Source organism: Vulpes lagopus, chromosome 6 (genome assembly GCF_018345385.1).
Source record: "Vulpes lagopus strain Blue_001 chromosome 6, ASM1834538v1, whole genome shotgun sequence".
In the NCBI taxonomy this organism is placed as follows: domain Eukaryota; kingdom Metazoa; phylum Chordata; class Mammalia; order Carnivora; family Canidae; genus Vulpes; species Vulpes lagopus.
Genome location: NC_054829.1, coordinates 71,222,737 through 71,244,492, shown reverse-complemented (window position 1 = coordinate 71,244,492; position 21,756 = coordinate 71,222,737). Strand labels below are relative to the sequence as shown.

The 21,756-nt window shown below is 41.6% G+C and overlaps 1 pseudogene and 2 gene segments (V, D, J or C); all 3 read left to right on the top strand.

The window, feature by feature from the left end:
• The window catches only part of LOC121493205, a 439,102-nt gene that overhangs the window by 101,923 nt on the left and 315,423 nt on the right, over nucleotides 1-21,756 (top strand).
• LOC121493211 lies at nucleotides 7,401-8,228 on the top strand. The segment is given in 2 exon segments: nucleotides 7,401-7,639; nucleotides 7,904-8,228. Coding segments are annotated over 2 exon segments (342 nt in total).
• LOC121493203 lies at nucleotides 9,859-11,396 on the top strand (annotated as a pseudogene).

Genomic DNA, 21,756 nt, shown 5'->3' with positions numbered 1-21,756 from the left:
ATTACCTAGATAACCTTCAAATCATCCTGAAAATCTACGAATTCTGCCTGAGATTTAAAGAGAGACCAGCTGGAATGCTACAGTGAGAAGGGTTCTCGCTTCTATCAAGGTAGAAAGACGGGGAAAATGAAATAAAGAAACAAAAGGCCTCCAAGGGGGAGGGGCCCCGCGAGGAGCCGGGCTGAGGCCGGGGCGAGTGTCCCCAGGACAGGAGAGCCCCGTCCCGGAGGAGCAGGAGCTGCACCAACCTTCCCGGGTGGAAAGGTGCCCGAAGGGAGTTAGAGCAGGACCCAGGAGGGCGGGGATGCCCTTGGGCTCCCTGGGACACTAACAGGGACCTGCGCCCCGGGAGAGTGTGCTGAGCTCCCTAAGGGCTGCAGCGCGCACGGCGGGACCCGGAGCAGCTCGGAGGGGCTCGAGCAGCGGCTCCGCAGAGGGGGCTGCGGGGCAGGAGCGCGAATCCAACAGCGCAGGCCCCGGAGCAGAGGGCGCCGGGACACAACCCAGGATCCGGCCTCCCCCGGGACAGGCAGAGGCCGGGAGGGCCCAGGACAGCAAGGACGCTCCTGCCCCGAGCTGTGCAGATCAGCGGCCCCGCCCCGGAGCCTCCAGACCCTGCAGACGGAGAGCCCCGGAGCTACTGCGGGGGCTGACTCTAGGGCTGCAGAGCTGGCCGCTGCCACTACAGTTGTTCCTCCTGGGGCCCCGGGGGGTAAACAAACCCCACTGGGCCCTGCACCAGGCAGGGGGCAGAGCAGCTCCCCCAAGTGCTAACACCTGAAAATCAGCACAACAGGCCCCTCCCCCAGAAGACCAGCTAGATGGACCAGTTCCAGGAGAAGTCAAGGGGCTTAAAGTACACAGAATCAGAAGATATTGTTATATATTTGTTTTGTTTTGTTTTGCTTTTTGATTTCTCTTTGCTTCCCCACACTTTTTTCCCTTTCTTTCTTTTTCTTTCACTTTATCTTCTCTTTTATCCTTTTTTCTTCCTTTTCTCTTTTTCTCTTTTCTTTCCTTCTTTCTCTCCTCTCTTTTACTCCTTTTCCCAATGCAACTTGTTTTTGGCCACTCTGCACTGAGCAGAATGACTAGAAGGAAAACCTCACCTAAAAAGAAAGAATCAGGGGATCCCTGGGTGGCGCAGCGGTTTGGCGCCTGCCTTTGGCCCAGGGCGGGATCCTGGAGACCCGGGATCGAATCCCACATCGGACTCCCGCTGCATGGAGCCTGCTTCTCCCTCTGCCTGTGTCTCTGCCTCTCTCTCTCTCTCTCTCTCTCTCTCTGTGACTATCATAAGTAAATAAAAATTTTTAAAAAATTTAAAAAAAAAGAAAGAATCAGAAACAGTCCTCTCTCCCACAGAGTTACAAAATCTGGATTACAATTCAATGTCAGAAAGCCAATTCAGAAGCACTATTATACAGCTCCTGGTGGCTCTAGAAAAAAAACATAAAGGACTCAAGGGACTTCATGACTGCAGAATTTAGATCCAATCAGGCAGAAATTAAAAATCAATTGAATGAGATGCAATCCAAACTAGAAGTCCTAACGATGAGGGTTAATGAGGTGGAAGAACGAATGAGTGACATAGAAGACAAGTTGATGGCAAAAAGGGAAACTGTGGAAAAAAGAGACAGACAATTAAAAGACTATGAAGATAGATTAAGGGAAATAAACGATAGCCTGAGTAAGAAAAACCTACATTTAATTGGGGTTCCCGAGGGCGCCGAAAGGGACAGAGGGCCAGAATATGTATTTGAACAAATACTAGCTGAAAACTTCCCTAATCTGGGAAGGGAAACAGGCATTCAGATCCAGGAAATAGAGAGATCCCCCCTAAAATCATAAAAATCGTTCAACACCTCGACATTTAATAGTGAAGCTTGCAAATTCCAAAGATAAAGAGAAGATCCTTAAAGCAGCAAGAGACAAGAAATCCCTAACTTTTATGGGGAGGAGTATTAGGGTAAAAGCAGACCTCTCCACAGAGACCTGGCAGGCCAGAAAGGGCTGGCAGGATATATTCAGGGTCCTAAATGAGAAGAACATGCAACCAAGAATACTTTATCCAGCAAGGCTCTCATTCAAAATGGAAGGAGAGATAAAGAGCTTCCAAGACAGGCAGGCACTGAAAGAATATGTGACCTCCAAACTAGCTCTGCAAGAAATTTTAAGGGGGACTCTTAAAATTCCCCTTTAAGAAGAAGTTCAGTGGAGCAATCCACAAAATCAAGGACTGAATAGATGTCATGATGACACTAAACTCATATCTGTCAATAGTAACTCTGAACATGAATGGGCTTAATGACTCCATCAAAAGGCGCAGGGTTTCAGACTGTATAAAAAAGCAGGACCCATAAATTTGCTGTCTACTGAGACATGAAGAGGGACACTATATCATACTTAAAGGATCTATCCAACAAGAGGACTTAACAATCCTCAATATATATGCTCTGAATGTGGGAGCTCCCAAATATTTAAATCAATTAATAACCAAAGTGAAGAAATACTTAGATAATAATACACTTATAGTTGGTGACTTCAAACTAGCTCTTTCTACCCTCGATAGGGCTTCTAAGCACAACATCTCCAAAGAAATAAGAGCTTTAAATGATACACTGGACCAGATGGATTTCACAGATATCTACAGAATTTTACATCCAAACTCAACGGAATACACATTCTTCTCAAGTGCACATGGAACTTTCTCCAGAATAGACCACATACTGGGTCACAAATCGGGTCTGAACTGATACCAAAAGATTGGTATCGTCCCCTGCATATTCTTAGACCATAATGCCTTGAAATTAGAACTAAATCACAACAAGAAGTTTGGAAGGACCTCAAACACGTGGAGGTTTAGGACCATCCTGCTATAAGATGAAAGGGTCGACCAGGAAATTAGGAAGAATTAAAATGATTCATGGAAACTAATGAGAATGAAGATACAACCGTTCAAAATCTTTGGGATGCAGAAAAGCAGTCCTAAGGAGGAAATATATAACAATACAAGCATCCATTCAAAAACTGGAAAGAACTCAAATACAAAACCTAACCTTACACATAAAGGAACTAGAGAAAAAAACAGCAAATAGATCCTACACCCAGCAGAAGAAGAGAGTTAATAAAGATTCGAGCAGAACTCAATGAAATAGAGACCAGAAGAACTGTGAAACAGATCAACAGAACCAGGGATTGGTTCTTTGAAAGAATTAGTCAGATAGATAAACCATTAGCCAGCCTTATTAAAAAGAGGAGAGAGAAGACTCAAATTAAAAAAATCATGAATGAGAAAGGAGAGATCACTACCAACACCAAGGAAATACAAACGATTTTAAAAACATATTATGAACAGCTATGTGCCAATAAATTAGGCAAGCTAGAAGAAATGGACGCATTCCTAGAAAGCCACAAACTACCAGAACTGGAACAGGAATAAATAGAAAACCTGAACAGGCCAATAACCAGGGAGGAAATTGAAGCAGTCATCAAAAACCTCCCAAGACACAAGAGTCCAGGGCCAGATGGCTTCCCAGGGGAATTCTATCAAATGCTTAAAGAAGAAACCATGCGTATTCTACTAAAGCTGTTTGGAAAGATAGAAAGAGATGGAGTACTTCCAAACTCTTTCTATGAGGCCAGCATCACCTTAATTCCAAAACCAGACAAAGACCCCACCAAAAAGGAGAATTACAGACCAATATCCCTGATGAACATGGATGCAAAAATTCTAACAAGATACTAGCCAATAGGATCCAACAGTACATTAAGAAAATTATTCGCCTAGACCAAATAGGATTTATCCCCGGGACACAAGGTTGGTTCAACACTCGTAAAACAATCAATGTGATCATCATATCAGCAAGAGAAAAACCAAGAACTATATGATCCTCTCAATAGATGCAGAGAAAGCATTTGACAAAATACAGCATCCATTCCTGATCCAAACTTTTCAAAGTGTAGGGGTGAGGGAACATTCCTCGACACCTTAAAAGCCATCTACGGAAAGCCCACAGCAAATATCATTCTCAGTGGGGAAGCACTGGGAGCCTTTCCCCTAAGATCAGGAACAAGACAGGGATGTCCACTCTCACCACTGCTATTCAACATAGTTCTGGAAGTCCTCGCCTCAGCAATCAGACAACAAAAAGACATTAAAGGCATTCAAATTGGCAAAGAAGAAGTCAAACTCTCCCTCTTTGCCGATGACATGATACTCTACATAGAAAACCCAAAAACCTCCACCCCAAGAGTGCTAGAACTCATACAGCCTTTTGGCAGTGTGGCAGGATACAAAATCAATGCCCAGAAATCAATGGCATTTCTATACACTAACAATGAGACTGAAGAAAGAGAAATTAAGGAGTCAATCCCATTTACAATTGCACCCAAAGCATAAGATACCTAGGAATAAACCTAACCAAAGAGGTAAAGGATCTATACCCTAAAAACTATAGAACACTTCTGAAAGATATTGAGGAAGACACAAAGAGATGGAAAAATATTCCATGCTCATGGATTGGCAGAATTAATATTGTGAAAATGTCAATGTTACCCAGGGAAATTGACACGTTTAATGCGATCCCTATCAAAATACCATGGATTTTCTTCAGAGAGTTGGAACAAATTATTTTAAGATTTGTGTAGAATCAGAAAAGACCCCGAATAGCCAGGGGAATTTTAAAAAAGAAAACCATAGCTGGGGGCATCACAATGCCAGATTTCAGGTTGTACTACAAAGCTGTGGTCATCAAGACAGTGTGGTACTGGCACAAAAACAGACACATAGATCAATGGAACAGAATAGAGAATCCAGGAGTGGATCCTGAACTTTATGGTCAACTAATAATCGATAAAGGAGGAAAGACTATCCACTGGAAAAAAAGGCAGCCTCTTCAATATATGGTGCTGGGAAAATTGGACATCCACATGCAGAAAATGAAACTAGACCACTCTCTTTCACCATACACAAAGATAAACTCAAAATGGATGAAAGACCTAAATGTGAGACAAGATTCCATCAAAATCCTAGAGGAGAACACAGGCCACACCCTTTTTGAATTCGGCCACAGTAACTTCTTGCAAGATACATCCAGGAAGGCAAAAGAAACAAAAGCAAAAATGAACTCTTGGGACTTCATCAAGATAAGAAGCTTTTGCACAGCAAAGGATACAGTCAACAAAACTAAAAGACAACCTACAGAATGGGAGAAGATATCTGTAAATGACATATCAGATAAAGGGCTAGTTTCCAAGATCTATAAAGAATTTATTAAACTCAACACCAAAGAGACAAACAATCCAATCATGAAATGGGCAAAAGACATGAAGAGAAATCTCACGGAGGAAGACATGGACATGGCCAACATGCACATGAGAAAATGCTCCGCATCCCTTGCCATCAGGGAAATACAAATCAAAACCACAATGAGATACCACCTCACACCAGTGAGAATGGGGAAAATTAACAAGGCAAGAAACCACAAATGTTGGAGAGGATGCAGAGAAAAGGGAGCCCTCTTACACTGTTGGTGGGAAGGTGAACTGATGCAGACACTCTGGAAAACTGTGTGGAGGGTCCTCAAAGAGTTAAAAATTGACCTGCCCTACGACCCAGCAATTGCACTGCTCGGGATTTACCCCAAAGATACAGATGCATTGAAATGCCGGGACACCTGCACCCCGATGTTTCTATCAGCAATGGCCACAATAGCCAAACTGGAAGGAGCCTCGGTGTCCATCGAAAGATGAATGGATAAAGAAGATGTGGTCTATGTATACAATGGAATATTCCTCAGCCATTAGAAACGACAAATACCCACCATTTGCTTCAACGTGGATGGAACTGGAGGGTATTATGCTGAGTGAAGTAAGTCAATCGGAGAAGGACAAACAGTGTATGTTCTCATTCATTTGGGGAATATAAAATATAGTGAAAGGGAATATAAGGGAAGGGAGAAGAAATGTGTGGGAAATATCAGAAAGGGAGACAGAACATGAAGACTCCTAACTCTGGGAAATGAACTAGGGGTGGTGGAAGGGGAGGAGGGTGGGGGTGTGGGGGTGAATGGGTGATGGGCACTGAGGGGGGCACTTGATGGGATGAGCACTGGGTGTTATTCTGGTCATTGGTAAATTGAACACCAATAAAAAATAGATTTATTTAAAAAAATCTAAAATAAAAAGATATAAAAAATTTTGGAGAGTCAATTCAGAGCTAAATTAATATAGAATATTATGCCTGTGGATTAGAAGACTCATGTCAAAATGTTAATTTAGGGTGCCTGGCTGATGCAGTCAGTTGGGCAGCTGACCCTTGGCTTCAGTTCAGGTCATGATCTCAGGTTTGTGAGATCAAGCCCCACTTTAGGCTATACACAGTGCAGAGTCAGTTTGGGGTTCTCTTTCCCTCTCCTTTGGTCCCTCCCACTCTTTCTCTCTCTCTCTCTCACACACAAATAAATAAATAAATCTTTTAAAAAATAAAATGTTAGTTCTCTCCAAATTGATTTACAGATTCAGTATAAAGCTAATAAAAATCCCAGCAGAAAGTTTTGTAGAAATTGACAGAAGGATCATCAAATATGCATGAAAATTAATGGGGACTATGTTAGTGAAAACATTTTGAAAGGAATAACAAATTTGAGGAACCAACAGTACTGATGTTGTTTTTATGAAAATATAATATTTGAGAAACTATGGGATTGATATAAAGATAGACAAATATAACCTTGGAACACAATAAAATGTCCAGAAATAGACTCCTGTATATGATTAGTTGATTTTCTTTTTTTTTTTTTTGATTAGCTGATTTTCAATAAAAATACCATAACAATTCAATGAGGAAAAAATAATGTTCTCAACAAATCATGCTTGAATAGTTGATAGCCATATTCAAAAATATAAACCTTAACCCTTAGCTCACACCGATAAAAAAATTGATTCCAGACAGATTCCAGAGAGGACATAATTCTAAAACTATGAGTAGGCCACAAAGGGGCTAACATAGTGCAGATGCTCATTATTTAGATTTTGATCATGATTTCACATTTGTATGTCCATGTCAAAAATTATCAAATTGTTCATCATAAATATATGCAGTTTATTATACATCATATTGAGTATGCCTCCATAAAGCAGTGTTTTATAAGACTCAAATCAAAAGTAGGCAGAACTAAATGTTGAAAAACAATTACCCAGTATTTTAGAGAGCAGAATTTTTCACTTTATTTTAATTACAAAGAGGAAACTGTTTCAAGCATGCAATAGTAGGGTATTTTCAATATCCGATAATAAATACCATACTTGTTGCAATAAATAAATGTACCTCATTTATATAAACTAATTCTAGAAGCCATCCATTATTCAGTATTTCTCAGTCTAGCCAAAAGGTGGCAGTGTTCAAAAAGTATTTGAGTTTAGGTCTGCAGCACTGCAGGAACAGGAAACCAGGTGTGATCTCTCAGATTGGTGCAGTGCCCTGCACCAGTGAGACCCCGCTGAGCTCAAGTAAGCTCAAGTAACCTGTGCTTGGGAAGCTCATTCGAGAACTCCTGATCCAGCTGCCTTCTGAGGAACCAGAAGATGGAGACTCTCCTGCAAGTTCTCATAGGGATATTAGAGTTGCAGGCAGCCTGTAAGTATGGGGTTAGTGTAGAGATTCAGGGGATGATGACAGCTTCCTGAGGGCAGGGATTCAGTCTTCTTCTGTCCCATGGAGCCCCTTTTGAGAGCCAGATACATGTTGAAAAGATAGACAATAAAATATTCTGTGTTGAAGGGATAATGTTGCTGCCTCATGGGGAAGTGAAGAGGCAGGTGAGATGGATAGGCAACCATCCCTACCATGAACATGAAGATCTTAGGCTTGGCATTTTCCTTACATTGTCTTTTTGAACAGGGGTCAGTAGCCAAGAACTGGAACAGAGTCCACAGTCCCTGATCATCCAAGAAGGAGAAAATTTCACCATAAACTGCCATTCATCAAAGCCTGTGTATGCCCTACACTGGTACAGGCAAAAAAATAGTGAAGGTCTAATCTCCTTGATGATATTATGGGAGAATGGGGAAAAGAGTCATGAAAAAACCACTGCCACGTTAAATGAGAAGAAGCAGCAAAGTTCTCTGCATATCACAGCCTCCCAGTCCAGCGACTCAGGCATCTACTTCTGTGCAGCAGACACACTGTGATCTCCAGGCCTAGGCAGGCTGTCCTCAAACATGCAGCTGCAGATGCTCTGCTGACACAGGGCTCCTGAGCGGTGGATGGGCCACTTGCCAGAAGATGCAGAAAAGTTTCTTTTCTTTTAAGAGAAGCTTGAGGAAGATACAGTAGTCTCACTGAAAAAAAAAAAAAAGATTGGTGGTGGGGGTCAGGGCAAGATGGCGGAGGAGTAGGGTCCCCAAGTCACCTGTCCCCACCAACTTACCTAGATAACCTTCAAATCATCCTGAAAATCTATGAATTCAACCTGATACTTAAAGAGAGAACAGCTGGAATGCTACAGTGAGAAGAGTTTGCACTTCTAACAAGTACAACTCGTTTTTTGCCACTGTACACTGAGCAAAATGACTAGAAAGAAGAACTCACCACAAAAGAAAGAATCAGGGATCCCTGGGTGGCGCAGCGGTTTAGCACCTGCCTTTGGCCCAGGGCACGATCCTGGAGACCAGGATCAAATCACACGTCGGGCTCCCAGTGCATGGAGCCTGCTTCTCCCTCTGCCTATGTCTCTGCCTCTCTCTCTCTCTCTCTGTGTGTGTGTTATTATCATAATTAAATTTTTAAAAATTAAAAAAAAGAAAGAATCAGAAACAGTACTCTCTCCCACAGACTTACAAAATTTGGATTACAATTCGATGTCAGAAAGCCAATTCAGAAGCACAATTATAAAGCTACTGGTGGCTCTGGAAAAAATATAATGGATTCAAGAGATTTCATGACTGCAGAATTTAGATCTAATCAGGCTGAAATTAAAAATCAATTAAATGAGATGCAATCCAAACTGGAGGTCCTAACGAAAAGGGTTAATGAAGTAGAAGAACGAGTGAGTGACATAGAAGACAAGTTGATGGCAAGGAAGGAAGCTGAGGGAAAAAGAGAAAAACATCTAAAAGACCATTAGGAAAGGCTAAGGGAAATAAATGACAGCCTCAGAAGGAAAAAATCTTTCCTTTTAATTAACGTTTAATTGGGGTTCCAGAGGATGCTGAAAGGGACAGAGGACCAGAAAGCATATTTGAACAAATCATAGCTGAGAATTTCCCTAATTTGGGGAGGGAAACAGGTATTCAGATCCAGAAGATAGAAAGATCCCCCCCTAAAATCAATAAAAACCATTCAACACCCCAACATTTAATAGTGAAACCTGCAAATTCCAAAGATGAAGAGAAGATCCTTAAAGCAGCAAGAGATGAGATCCCTAACCTATATGGGGAGAAGTATTAGATTAATAGCAGACCTCACCACAGAGACCTGGCAGGCCAGAAAGGGCTGGCAGGATATACTCAGGGTCCTAAATGAGAAGAACATGCAACCAAGAATACTCTATCCAGCAAGGCTCTCATTCAGAATAGGAGAGATAAAGAGTTTCCAAGATAGGCAGAAACTGAAAGAATATGTGACCACCAAACCACTCTGCAAGAAATATTAAGGGGGGCTCTGTAAAAGAGAGGAAACCCAAAGAAATAATCCACAAAACAGGGACTGAATAGGTACTATGATGACACTAAACTCATATATTTCAATAGTTACTCTGGAGATTCTCTTACATCGACTGCCTAAGAGTCATGCTGTAAGAAGCAACAACCTCTCCTCTTCTTCGCCATCCACCCAGCAGCCACCAAGCAGCAACCATGCGTGAGTGTATCTCGACCCACGTTGGCCAGGCAGGTGTCCAGATCGGCAATGCCTGCTGGGAGCTCTATTGCCTGGAACACGGCAATCAGCCCGATGGCCAGATGCCAAGTGACAAGACCATTAGGGGAGGAGATGACTCCTTCAACGCCTTCTTCAGTGAGACGGGCACTGGCAAGTATGTGCTCAGGGCAGTGTTTGTAGACCTGGAGCCCACAGTCATTGATGAAGTTCGCAATGGCACCTACCGCCAGCATTTCCACCCTGAGCAGCTCATCACAGGCAAGATGCTGCCAATAACTATGCCCAAGGGCAAGGGCACTACACCATTGGCAAGGAGATCATTGACCTTGTCTTGGACCAAATTCGTGAACTGGCTGGCCAGTGCATGGGTCTTCAGGGCTTCTTGGTTTTCCACAGCTTTGGAGGGGGAACCGGTTCTGGGTTCATATCCCTGCTGATGGAACGTCTCTCTGTCGATTATGGCAAGAAGTCCAAGCTAGAGTTCTCCATCTACCCTGCTCCCCAGGTGTCCACAGCTGTTTAGAGCCCTACAACTCCATCCTCACCACCCACACCACCCTGGAGCACTCTGATTGTGCCTTCATGGTAGACAACAAGGCCATCTATGACATCTGTCATAGAAACCTCGATATTGAGCGCCCAACCTACACTAATCTAAACAGGCTGATAGGTCAGATTGTGTCCTCCATCACTGCTTCCCTCAGATTTGATAGAGCCCTGAATGTGGATCTGACGGAGTTCCATACCAACCTGGTGCGCTATCCCCGCATCCACTTCCCTCTGGCCACATATGCCCCTGTCATCTCTGCTGAGAAAGCCTACGATGAACAGCTTTCTGTAACAGAGATCATCAATGCATGCTTTGAGCCAGCCAACCAGATGGTGAAACGTGACCCTCGCCATGGTAAATACATGGCTTGCTGCCTGTTGTACTGTGGTGATGTAGTTCCCAAAGATGTCAATGCTGCCATTGTCACCATCAAGACCAACCGTACTATCCAGTTTGTGGACTGGTGCCCCACTGGCTTCAAAGTAGGCATTAATTACCAGCCTCCCACTGTGGTACCTGGTGGAGACCAGGCCAAAGTACAGCAAGCTGTGTGCATGCTGAGCAACACCACAGCCATTGCTGAGGCCTGGACTCACCTGGACCACAAGTTTGACCTGATGTATGCCAAGAATGCCTTTGTTCACTGGTATGTGGATGAAGGCATGGAGGAAGGAAAGTTTTCTGAGGCCCATGAGGACATGGCTGCTCTGGAGAAGGATTATGAGGAGGTTGGTGTGGATTCTGTTGAAGGAGAGGGCGAAGATGAAGGAGAAGAATACTAAAGTTAAAAATGTCACAAAGGTGCTGCTTTTGCAGGGAAGCTTATTCTGTTTTGAACATTGAAAAGTTGTGCTCTGATCAGTTAATTTGTATGTAGCAGTGTATACACTCATATACAATTACTGACCTATGCTTTAAAACACAACGCTTTGTTACAGACCCAAGCTGTCCATTTCTCTGATGGGTTTGAATAAAATATACCCTGTCGTAAATGAAAAAAAAAAAAAAGCTACTCTGAACATGAATGGGCTAAATAATCCCATCAAAAGATGCAGGGTTTCAGACTGGGTAAAAAAACAAGATCCATCTATTTGCTGTCTACAAGAGACTCAGTTTAGACCAAAGACACCTATAGCCTGAAAATGAAAGGTTGGAGGGCCATTTACCATTCAAATGGTCCTCAAAAGAAAACTGGGGTAGCAATCCTCATATAGGACAAATTAAAGTTTACCTCAAAGACTGTAGAAGAGATGAAGAGGGACACTATATCATACTTAAAGGGTCTATCCAACAAGAGGACCTACCAATCATGAATATTTATGCCCCTAAAGTGGGAGCTTCCAAGTATATCAATTAATTAATAATCAAAGTAAAGACATACTTAGATAATAATTCTAATACTGGGAGACTTCAACACGGTGCTTTCTGCAAGTGACAGATTTTCTAAGCACAAAATCTCCAAAGAAACAAGAGATTTAAATGACACACTGAACCAGATGGATTTCACACGTTTACAGAACTTTACATCCAAATGAACTGAATACACATTCTTCACAAGTGCACATGGAACTTTCTCCAGAATAGACCACATAGTGGGTCACAAATCAGGTCTTAACCAAACCAAAACATTGGGATTGTCCCCTGAATATTTTCAGATCATAATGCTTTGAAACTTGAACTCAATCACAAGAAGAAATTTGGAAGAAATTCAAACACGTGGAGGTTAAAGACAATTCTGCTAAAAGATGAAAGGGTCAACCAGGAAATTAGAGAAGAACTAAAAAGATTCAAGGAAACTAATGAAAATGAAGATACAACCTTTCAAAATCTTTGGGATACAGCAAAAGCAGTCCTAAGAGAGAAAAACATCGCAATAACAAGCATCCCTCAAAAAATTGGAAGCTAACCTTGCACTTAAAGGAACTGGAGAAAGAAGCAAATAAAACCTACACCAAGCAGAAGAAGAGAGTTAATAAAGATTCAAGCAGAACTCAATGAAATAGAGACCAGAAGAACTGTAGAACAGATCAACAAAATCAGGAGTTGGTTCTTTGAAAGCATTAATAAGATAGATAAACCATTAGCCAGCCCTATTAAAAACAAAAGAGAAAAGACTCTAATTAATAAAATCACAAATGAAAAAGGAGAAATCACTACCAACACCAAGGAAATACAAACCATTTTAAAAACATATTATGAGCAGCTATACGCCAATAAATTAGGCAATTACAAGAAATGGACGCATTTCTGGAAAACCACAAACTACCAAAAATGGAACAGGAAAAAATAGAAAACCTGAAGCAGCCAATAACCAGGGAGGAAATTGAAGCAGTCAACAAAAACCTCCCAAGACACAAATGTCCAGGGCCAGATGGCTTCCCAGGGGAATTCTATCAAACGTTTAAAGAAGAAGCAATACCTATTCTACTAAAGCTGATCCGAAAGATAGAAAGGGATGGAGTACTTCCAAACTCATTCTATGAGGCCAGCATCACCTTAATTCCAAAACCAGACAAAGACCCCACCAAAAAGGAGAATTTTAGAGCAATATCCCTGATGAACACAAATGCAAAAATTCTCAACAAGATACTACCAATAGGATACAACAGTAGATTTTTTTTAAATTTTTATTTTTATTTATGATAGTCACAGAGAGAGAGAGAGAGAGAGAGGTAGAGACACAGGCAGAGGGAGAAGCGGGCTCCATGCACCGGGAGCCCGACATGGGATTCGATCCCGGGTCTCCAGGATCGCGCCCCAGGCCAAAGGCAGGCGCCAAACTGCTGCGCCACCCAGGGATCCCACAACAGTAGATTAAGAAGATTATTCACCAGGACCAAGTGGGATTTATTCCCGGGATGCAAGGCTGGTTTAACACTTGTAAAACAATCAACGTGATAGATCATATCAACAAGAGAAAAACCAAGAACCATAGGATCCTCTCAATAGATGCAGAGAAAGCATCTGACAAAATACAGCATCCATTCCTGATCCAAACTCTTCAGAGTGTAGAGATAGAGGGAACATTCCTTGACACCTTAAAAGCCATCTATGAAAAGCCCACAGCAAATATCATTCTCAATGGGGAAACACTGGGAGGCTTTCTCCTAAGATCAGGAACAAGACAGGTTTGGCCACTCTCACCACTGCTATTCAACATAGTACTAGAAGTCCTAGCCTCAGCAATCAGGCAACAAAAAGAAATAAAAGGCATTCCAATTGGCAAAGAAGAAGTCAAACTCTCCCTCTTCACAGATGACATGATACTGTACCGAGAAAACCCAAAAGACTCCACCCCAAGATTGCTAGAACTCATACAGCCTTTTGGCAGTGTGGCAGGATACAAAATCAATGCCCAGAAATCAATGGCATTTCTATACACTAACAATGAGACTGAAAAAAGAGAAATCAAGGAGTCAATCCCATTTACAATTGCACCCAAAAGCAGAAGATACCTAGGAAACCTAACCAAAGAGGTAAAGGATCTATACCCTAAAAACCACAGAATACTTCTGAAAGAAATTGAGGAAGACACAAAGAGATGGAAAAATACATGCTCATGGATTGGAAGAATTAATATTGTGAAAATGTCAATGCTACCCAGGGAAATTTACACATTAATGTAATCCCTATCAAAATACCATGGACTTTCTTCAGATATTTGTAACAAATCATCTTAAGATTTGTGTGGAATCAGAAAAGACCCCATATAGCCAGGGGAATATTGAAAAAGAAAACCATAACTGGGGGCATCACAATGCCGGACTTCAGGTTGTACTACAAAGCTGAGGTCATCAAGACAGTGTGGTACTGGCACAAAAACAGACACATAGATCAATGGAATAGAATGGAGAACCCAGAAATCGGCCCTCAACTTTATGGTCAACTAATATTGGACAAAGCAGGAAAGACTCTCCACTGGAATAGACAGTCTCTTCCTTAAATGGTGCTGGGAAATTGGACAGCCACGAGCAGAAGAATGAAACTAGACCACTCTCTTATACCATACACAAAGATAAACTCAAAATGGATGAAAGATCTAAATATGAGACAAGAATCCATCAAAATCCTAGAGGAGAACACAGGGAACACCCTTTTTGAACTTGGCCACAGCAACTTCTTGCAAGATACATATATGAAGGCAAGGGAAACAAAAGAAAAAATGAATTATTGGGACTTCATCAAGACAAAAAGTGTCTGCACAGCAAAAGAAACAGTCAACATAACTAAAAGACAACCTACAGAATGGGAGTGGATATTTGCAAATGACATATCAGATAAAGGGCTAGTATTCAGATCTATAAAGAACTTATTAAACTCAGCAGCAAAGATACAAACATCATATCCTGAAATGGGCAAAAGACATAAACAGAAATTTCCACAGAGGAAGACATAGACATGGCCAACAAGCACATGAGAAAATGCTCTGCATCACTTGCCATCAGGGAAATACAAATAAAAACCACAATGAGGGGATCCCTGTGTGGCTCAGTGGTTTAGCGCCTACCTTCAGCCCAGGGTGTGATCCTGGAGTCCCGGGATGGAGTCCCATGTCAGGCTCCTTGCATGGAGCCTGCCTCTCTCTCTGCTTGTGTCTCTGCCTCTCTCTCTCTCTGTCTCTCATGAATAAATAAATAAAAATATTTTTTAAAAAACCACAATGTAATACCACCTCACACCAGAGAGAATGGTGAAAATTAACAAGACAGGAAACAACTAATGTTGGAAAGGATTCGGAGAAAAGGAAACCCTCTTGCACTGTTGGTGGGAATGTGAAATGGTGCAGCCACTCTGGAAAGCTGTGTGGAGGTTCCTCAAAGAGTTAAAAATAGATCTGCCCTACAACCCAGCAATTGCACTGCTGGGGATTTACCCCAAAGATACAGATGCAATGAAACGGCAGGCCACCTGCCCCCCAGTGTTTATAGCAACAATGTCCACAGTAGCCAAACTGGAAGGAGCCTCAGTGTCCATCGACAGATGAATGGATAAAGAAGCTGTGGTCTATGTATACAATGGAATATTCCTCAGCCATTAGAAACGGCAAATACCCACCATTTACTTCGATGTGGATGGAACTGGAGGGTATTACGCTGAGTGAAGTAAGTCAATCAGAGAAGGACAAACATTATATGGTCTTATTCATTTGGGGAATATAAAAAATAGTGAAAGGGAAAAAAGGGGAAAGGAGAGAAAATGAATGGGAAATATCAGTGAGGGTGACAGAACATGAGAGACTCCTAAGTCTGGTAAACGAACAAGGGGTAGTGGAAGGGGAGGTGGGCAGGTTTGGGGTGAATAGGTGACAGGCACTTAGGGGGGCACTTGACGGGATGAGCACTGGCTGTTATGCTATATGTTGGCAAATCGATCTCCATTAAAAATATATATACAAAAAAAACCCAACAAACCAAAAAAAAAACAAAAAACAAAAAACAGAACACAAAGAAGGAGGTTCTGGAGTGAGAGTTAGGAAAGCTCTTACATTTATTTCCAAATTTCATTTGACTTTTTGTCTGGGTAATTATTACTTCCTGTAGGTGGAACCTCAAGTCAGGACAAGAATATCATGAATTTCAGTGATTTTTGCATTCACTGTGCACAGATCTTGTGCCTTTATTGTTCCAAGGGAACTCTTTCCCTTCTGCTACTCACTCAGCTTGTTAATAGAAAGAAAGTCTGAGTCACATAGTAGATTCCTTGTGGCATTTTAGGATTGAACCATGAGTACTGGGACAGCAGTTTTGTTACACTAGGAAAAGTCGGGGCAATGCTTTTTCCTAAGTTTATATTATAAACATAGAGATAGACAAATGGATGGATAGGTGGAAGAAAGAGAGAGAGAGTGAGAGAGGGACAAGCCCATCTCAGACTACCTGTTACTTTAGCAACATGGCCTCATCGGTTCACACTGCCCATTGGCTGCAGCCACACCCAGTTGGCCCCTCACCTCTCATGTTGCTTCAAAAAGAAACAAATTCTATTCAGTCCTGTGGCAGAGCTCGTCTTGCAGACTTTTTTTTCATTTGTCTTGTCCACTGTCCTTGATAAGAGATATGCTCTTAGAGCCAGGTGGAGCATACAAGGATTTTGTCCTTAATTCTTCCCCATCCTGGCATCTTTATTTGATTCCCAATCCTGTCGGCCGCCCCTGCTTTTTTCCCCCACTCCTAGTGGTACTCCGTGACCTTTTAATACCCTTTTGCCCACCCAAAGCCTAATGTTTCTGGTCACCAAATTGCTTTCCAAAATCTTCTCCCACTTCATTGATTCCATATCCATTTCCCAGCTCAATCTCCAAAATGGAGTGGTTCCTACCCTAACTCACATCTCGATGCGACATTCTTGATTGGCTCCCCCTGGATTGCTTATATTTGAAAAAGGAATGTTGGAGGACATTCAATGGAAATCATCTCAACTAGTGTGCTTTCACTTACAGTGACAGTTGGAGAGGAAGGATGTTTGAAGGCAAATGCTGTTTCCAATACCACTAAACCATAGTGTAGGCCATCTGCAAGGGTGTAAGGCAGTTCCCGTGGGCAGGGTGCTGGCACCACACTGCAAGCATTTATTTAAAAATAAATCATTACTCAATTTGTTTACAAGGATAATGCGATCCAGAAAAGAACAAGGACAGAGATTCTATTGCTTGACACTGCACACAATAAGTTGTAGCGTCTGTTATCTCAGACACCATCTCCATACAATCATTGTGATGGGTGTTGGGGATGCATAGAATTAAGGGCATCATATCCACTTAGAGTTAATACAATAGAAGGTATAGAATGGCCATAGAATAATATGATTATCTGCATTTTACTTATGAAAAAAACTGAGAGTGAGAAGAAATTCCCATCAAGGAATGCTTTTAAGAATTTGAATCCTGGGACAGCACATGGGAGGCCACAGCCATCCCAGAGACACAGAGGCCACTTGCCTATCACATGGTGCATCTGCACCTTGCCTGCTTCCTTTCAGTAGGTGACTCTGAACACAGTTTCTCATGGTCACTGCCCACCAACCTGAAGTCAGGAGGCAGGTTGTGCTTTCCACTCATTTCTGCAAAATGCCTAACAGAAAATGATGGAAACAGATTTGTGTGGAATCAGAAAAGACCCCGAATAGCCAGGGGAATTTTAAAAAAGAAAACCATAGCTGGGGGCATCACAATGCCAGATTTCAGGTTGTACTACAAAGCTGTGGTCATCAAGACAGTGTGGTACTGGCACAAAAACAGACACATAGATCAATGGAACAGAATAGAGAACCCAGAAGTGGACCCTGAAATGTACGGTCATCTAATATTCGATAAAGGAGGAAAGACTATCCATTGGAAGAAAGACAGTCTCTTCAATAAATGGTGCTGGGAAAATTGGACATCCACATGCAGAAGAATGAAACTGGACCACTCTCTTTCACCATACACAAAGATAAACTCAAAATGGATGAGAGATCTAAATGTGAGACAAGATTCCATCAAAATCCTAGAGGAGAACACAGGCAACACCCTCTTTGAAGTTGGCCACAGTAACTTCTTGCAAGATACATCCACAAAGGCAAAAGAAACAAAAGCAAAAATGAACTCTTGGGACTTCATCAAGATAAGAAGCTTTTGCACAGCAAAGGATACAGTCAACAAAACTCAAAGACAACCTACAGAATGGGAGAAGATATTTGCAAATGACATATCAGATAAAGGGCTAGTTTCCAAAATCTATAAAGAACTTATTAAACTCAACACCAAAGAAACAAACAATCCAATCAGGAAATGGGCAAAAGACATGAAGAGAAATCTCACAGAGGAAGACATGGACATGGCCAACAAGCACATGAGAAAATGCTCTGCATCACTTGCCATCAGGGAAATACAAATCAAAACCACAATGAGATCCCACCTCACACCAGTGAGAATGGGGAAAATTAACAAGGCAGGAAACAACAAATGTTGGAGAGGATGCGGAGAAAAGGGAACCCTCTTACACTGTTGATGGGAATGTGAACTGGTGCAGCCACTCTGGAAAACTGTGTGGAGGTTCCTCAAAGAGTTAAAAATAGACCTGCCCTACGACCCAGCAATTGCACTGTTGGGGATTTACCCCAAAGATTCAGATGCAATGAAACGTCGGGACACCTGCACCCCGATGTTTCTATCAGCAATGGCCACAATAGCCAAACTGTGGAAGGAGCCTCGGTGTCCATCGAAAGATGAATGGATAAAGAAGATGTGGTTTATGTATACAATGGAATATTCCTCAGCAATTAGAAACGACAAATACCCACCATTTGCTTCAACGTGGATGGAACTGGAGGGTATTATGCTGAGTGAAATAAGTCAATCGGAGAAGGACAAACAGTGTATGTTCTCATTCATTTGGGGAATATGAATAATAGTGAAAGGGAATATAAAGGAAGGGAAAAGAAATGTTGGGAAATATCAGGAAGGGAGACAGAACATAAAGACTCCTAACTCGGGGAAACGAACTAGGGGTGGTGGAAGGGGAGGAGGGCGGGTGCTGGAGGGGAATGGGTGACGGGCACTGAGGTGGACACTTGATGGGATGAGCACTGGGTGTTTTTCTGTATGTTGGTAAATTGAACACCAATAAAAATTAATTAAAAAAAAAAAAAGGAAAAAAAAAAAAAAAAACAGGTAACTATACCCCTGACTCTACCGGGGAACTGAACTAGACCTTTGTGACTGACTTGAAAATCTCTTCCCTGGAACAATGGATGCAGCCCTAGAGCTGTGCCAGTTTCCTGCACTTAAAAGTGGTGGCCCCTCATATTTACCTCATTTTGTTTTGTTGGGGTTCCTGATTGGCATCTTCCTTCTTCCCTAACTCTAAATAATAATAATCCATCCTTTTATGGCAGAGCTTTCTTTCCATACAAGCTCACTAAAGCCATTTGCTACCCTTGGTTTTCCGGCATAGTAATTCTACTTAGAAAATCATCCAAACAATTAAGTTAGAATACATAGCAACTGTATTTCTTAGGTTGTTGTAGTTTGCACACTTAAGACAGATATGAGTCTTCTCATTAAACTCAGTGTTTTAAAAAATTTCCCTACAAATTCCTGCTAACAGTCAGGAGAGTGAGGCTGTATTCTTGCAGGCCTGTGGTCTCCCATATATATGATATCTCTTTGAAGTTTCATGTTCTATCTTTAAAATTCATGTGTTACATTCTATTCTGTATGCCCTCATTTGTTTCAATATACAAAGAAAGAAAGAAAGAAAGAAAGAAAGAAAGAAGAAAGAAAGAAAGGAAGAAAGAAAGGAAGAAAGAAAGAGAAAGAAGAAAGGAAAGAAAGAAAGAAAGAAAGAAAGAAAGAAAGAAAGAAAGAAAAGCTTTTAATTCATGATCCAGAAATGTATGCCATGTTTATCCCAATGCGTAGTGGCATCCTTTATACACTACTGCCTGGCCTATACTCTGTTACGGGACAGAAATAGACTGCCAGAATTCTCAAGAAAATGGGGACACTCTCAAGGCTGAGACAGCAGGACCTCATGGAGACTGGAACAGCTGCTCATCATCAGGGAGACTGCAGCAGCATCCATGATGATCACAAGGGGGGAGTAGATCCAATGATACGTCATTTCTGTGCCTCCCACATTCCACGAAGAGAGCACCAAATTAATGCAAATTTGTTTTTATCCAAACAGAATGTCTTGGCTTTTTGTTTATTGTTTGCTTTTAAAAAATGTATTACTTCAATAAAATATTGCAGAGTCATTAAAAAAGAAAGAAGGCACCTGGCTGGCTCAGTTGGTAGACCGTATGACTTCTGATCTTAGGGTTCTGAGTTCAAGCTGCATGTTAGATATAGAGCTTGCTAGAAAGAAAGAAAGAAAGAAAGAAAGAAAGAAAGAAAGAAAGAAAGAAAGAAAGAAAGAGAAAAGAGAAAAAGAAAGAGAAAGAGAGAAAGAGAAAGAGAAAGAGAAAAAGAAAGAAAGAGAGAATGTCGGGTTATTAGTATTTTTGTCTCCATCAGGGTCCTTTTCTTTTTTTTTTTTTTTTTTTCCTGTCTCTGCCTGTCATGTTAAGGTAATCTTTTCAAATGCCTAGTGATCCCAGATGCTCATTCATACTTAGTGGGATATAAATCTGGGATCTGAGCAAAGGAGGACAGCTCTAGTTTCTCTGTTTTTAAGTACTCACTCTCAGCTGAGCCTGGTATCCCAGAGTCTTATATGTGTCTTTATTCCATATCTTCAGAAAAAAAGGGCTTTCCCCCCTCCCCCCCACAAAATCTAATGGAAAGGCATGGACACCTGATTTTTTCAGGTCAGGTTGTGAAATCTGAGAGTATACCTGTACTTTATACTATTTTCCTTTAGACCTGATATATTCTGTTTGAAATCGCCTTACACTGCACCCCTTACCCTGATCTTCTGTGGCACAAGTTCTTGAGACTTTCAGAGTACCTGGATTTTTGTTGGCATTTTCCTCTGCGAGTCCTTAGGACTTACTTTTCTACAGGCTGCTAAACCAGTTACCAGTTGTCCATTCACTTTCAGTTCCCAAAACATCTTATGGGCTATCACCCCTTCTTTATATTCTTTGGGGGTTCATAATTTTTTTAAAAAAATTTACTTTTATTTCAGTGGATTCTGAAAAAGGCACAGAGAAAAAATATGTCTTCAATTCACCATGCTTAATCCTGTCTGGCTCTCACTGATTTTCCAGGGAGATATTATAAGGTGCCCAGGTGCAGAGTTCCTGTCTGTCTTGTTCATGTCTTTATATTTCCCTAACAGACAATGGGTACTCAACAAGGTTCTTCAAACGAATGGGAGAAATTGGATTATTTTTACAACTCTCCAAGAGTGGCATGAAGGAACAGCAATCTAGTGACTAGTCATAAGGGGGCAGTGTCTCCATTCAAAGTTAACCTTCAAGATTGGCTCAAAACTCAGAGAAACCTCCAGTTAGAGATCAGATTGGCTGATACACAGAACAGATATTTTCACATCACGGTGGTATTTATAGTGTTACTCTAAGCTAAGAGGAGTTTCTTGAAGCAAAAATCCTTTTAGGAAATAATTTTTTGCTGAAGGACTTGTGATGACCATGCTCCTTGAAGGTTTATTAACATTCCTGTGCATGCAGCTGACATGTGAGTCTTAGGGTTTTCTGAGTCTCACACAGAGAATTCTAAAGGGGTGGAAATTCTGTGAGGGCAAGATGTGAGGTCTTATCTAGGTCCATGAAAAAGAAACATAAGGAGAAAAGCTAGAGAGAGAGAGAGGAAAAGAAAAAGCACAGCAGTAGGTCTGGAGAGTTAAGGAAGAGTGTCTATCACGGTTCTGACAAAGGT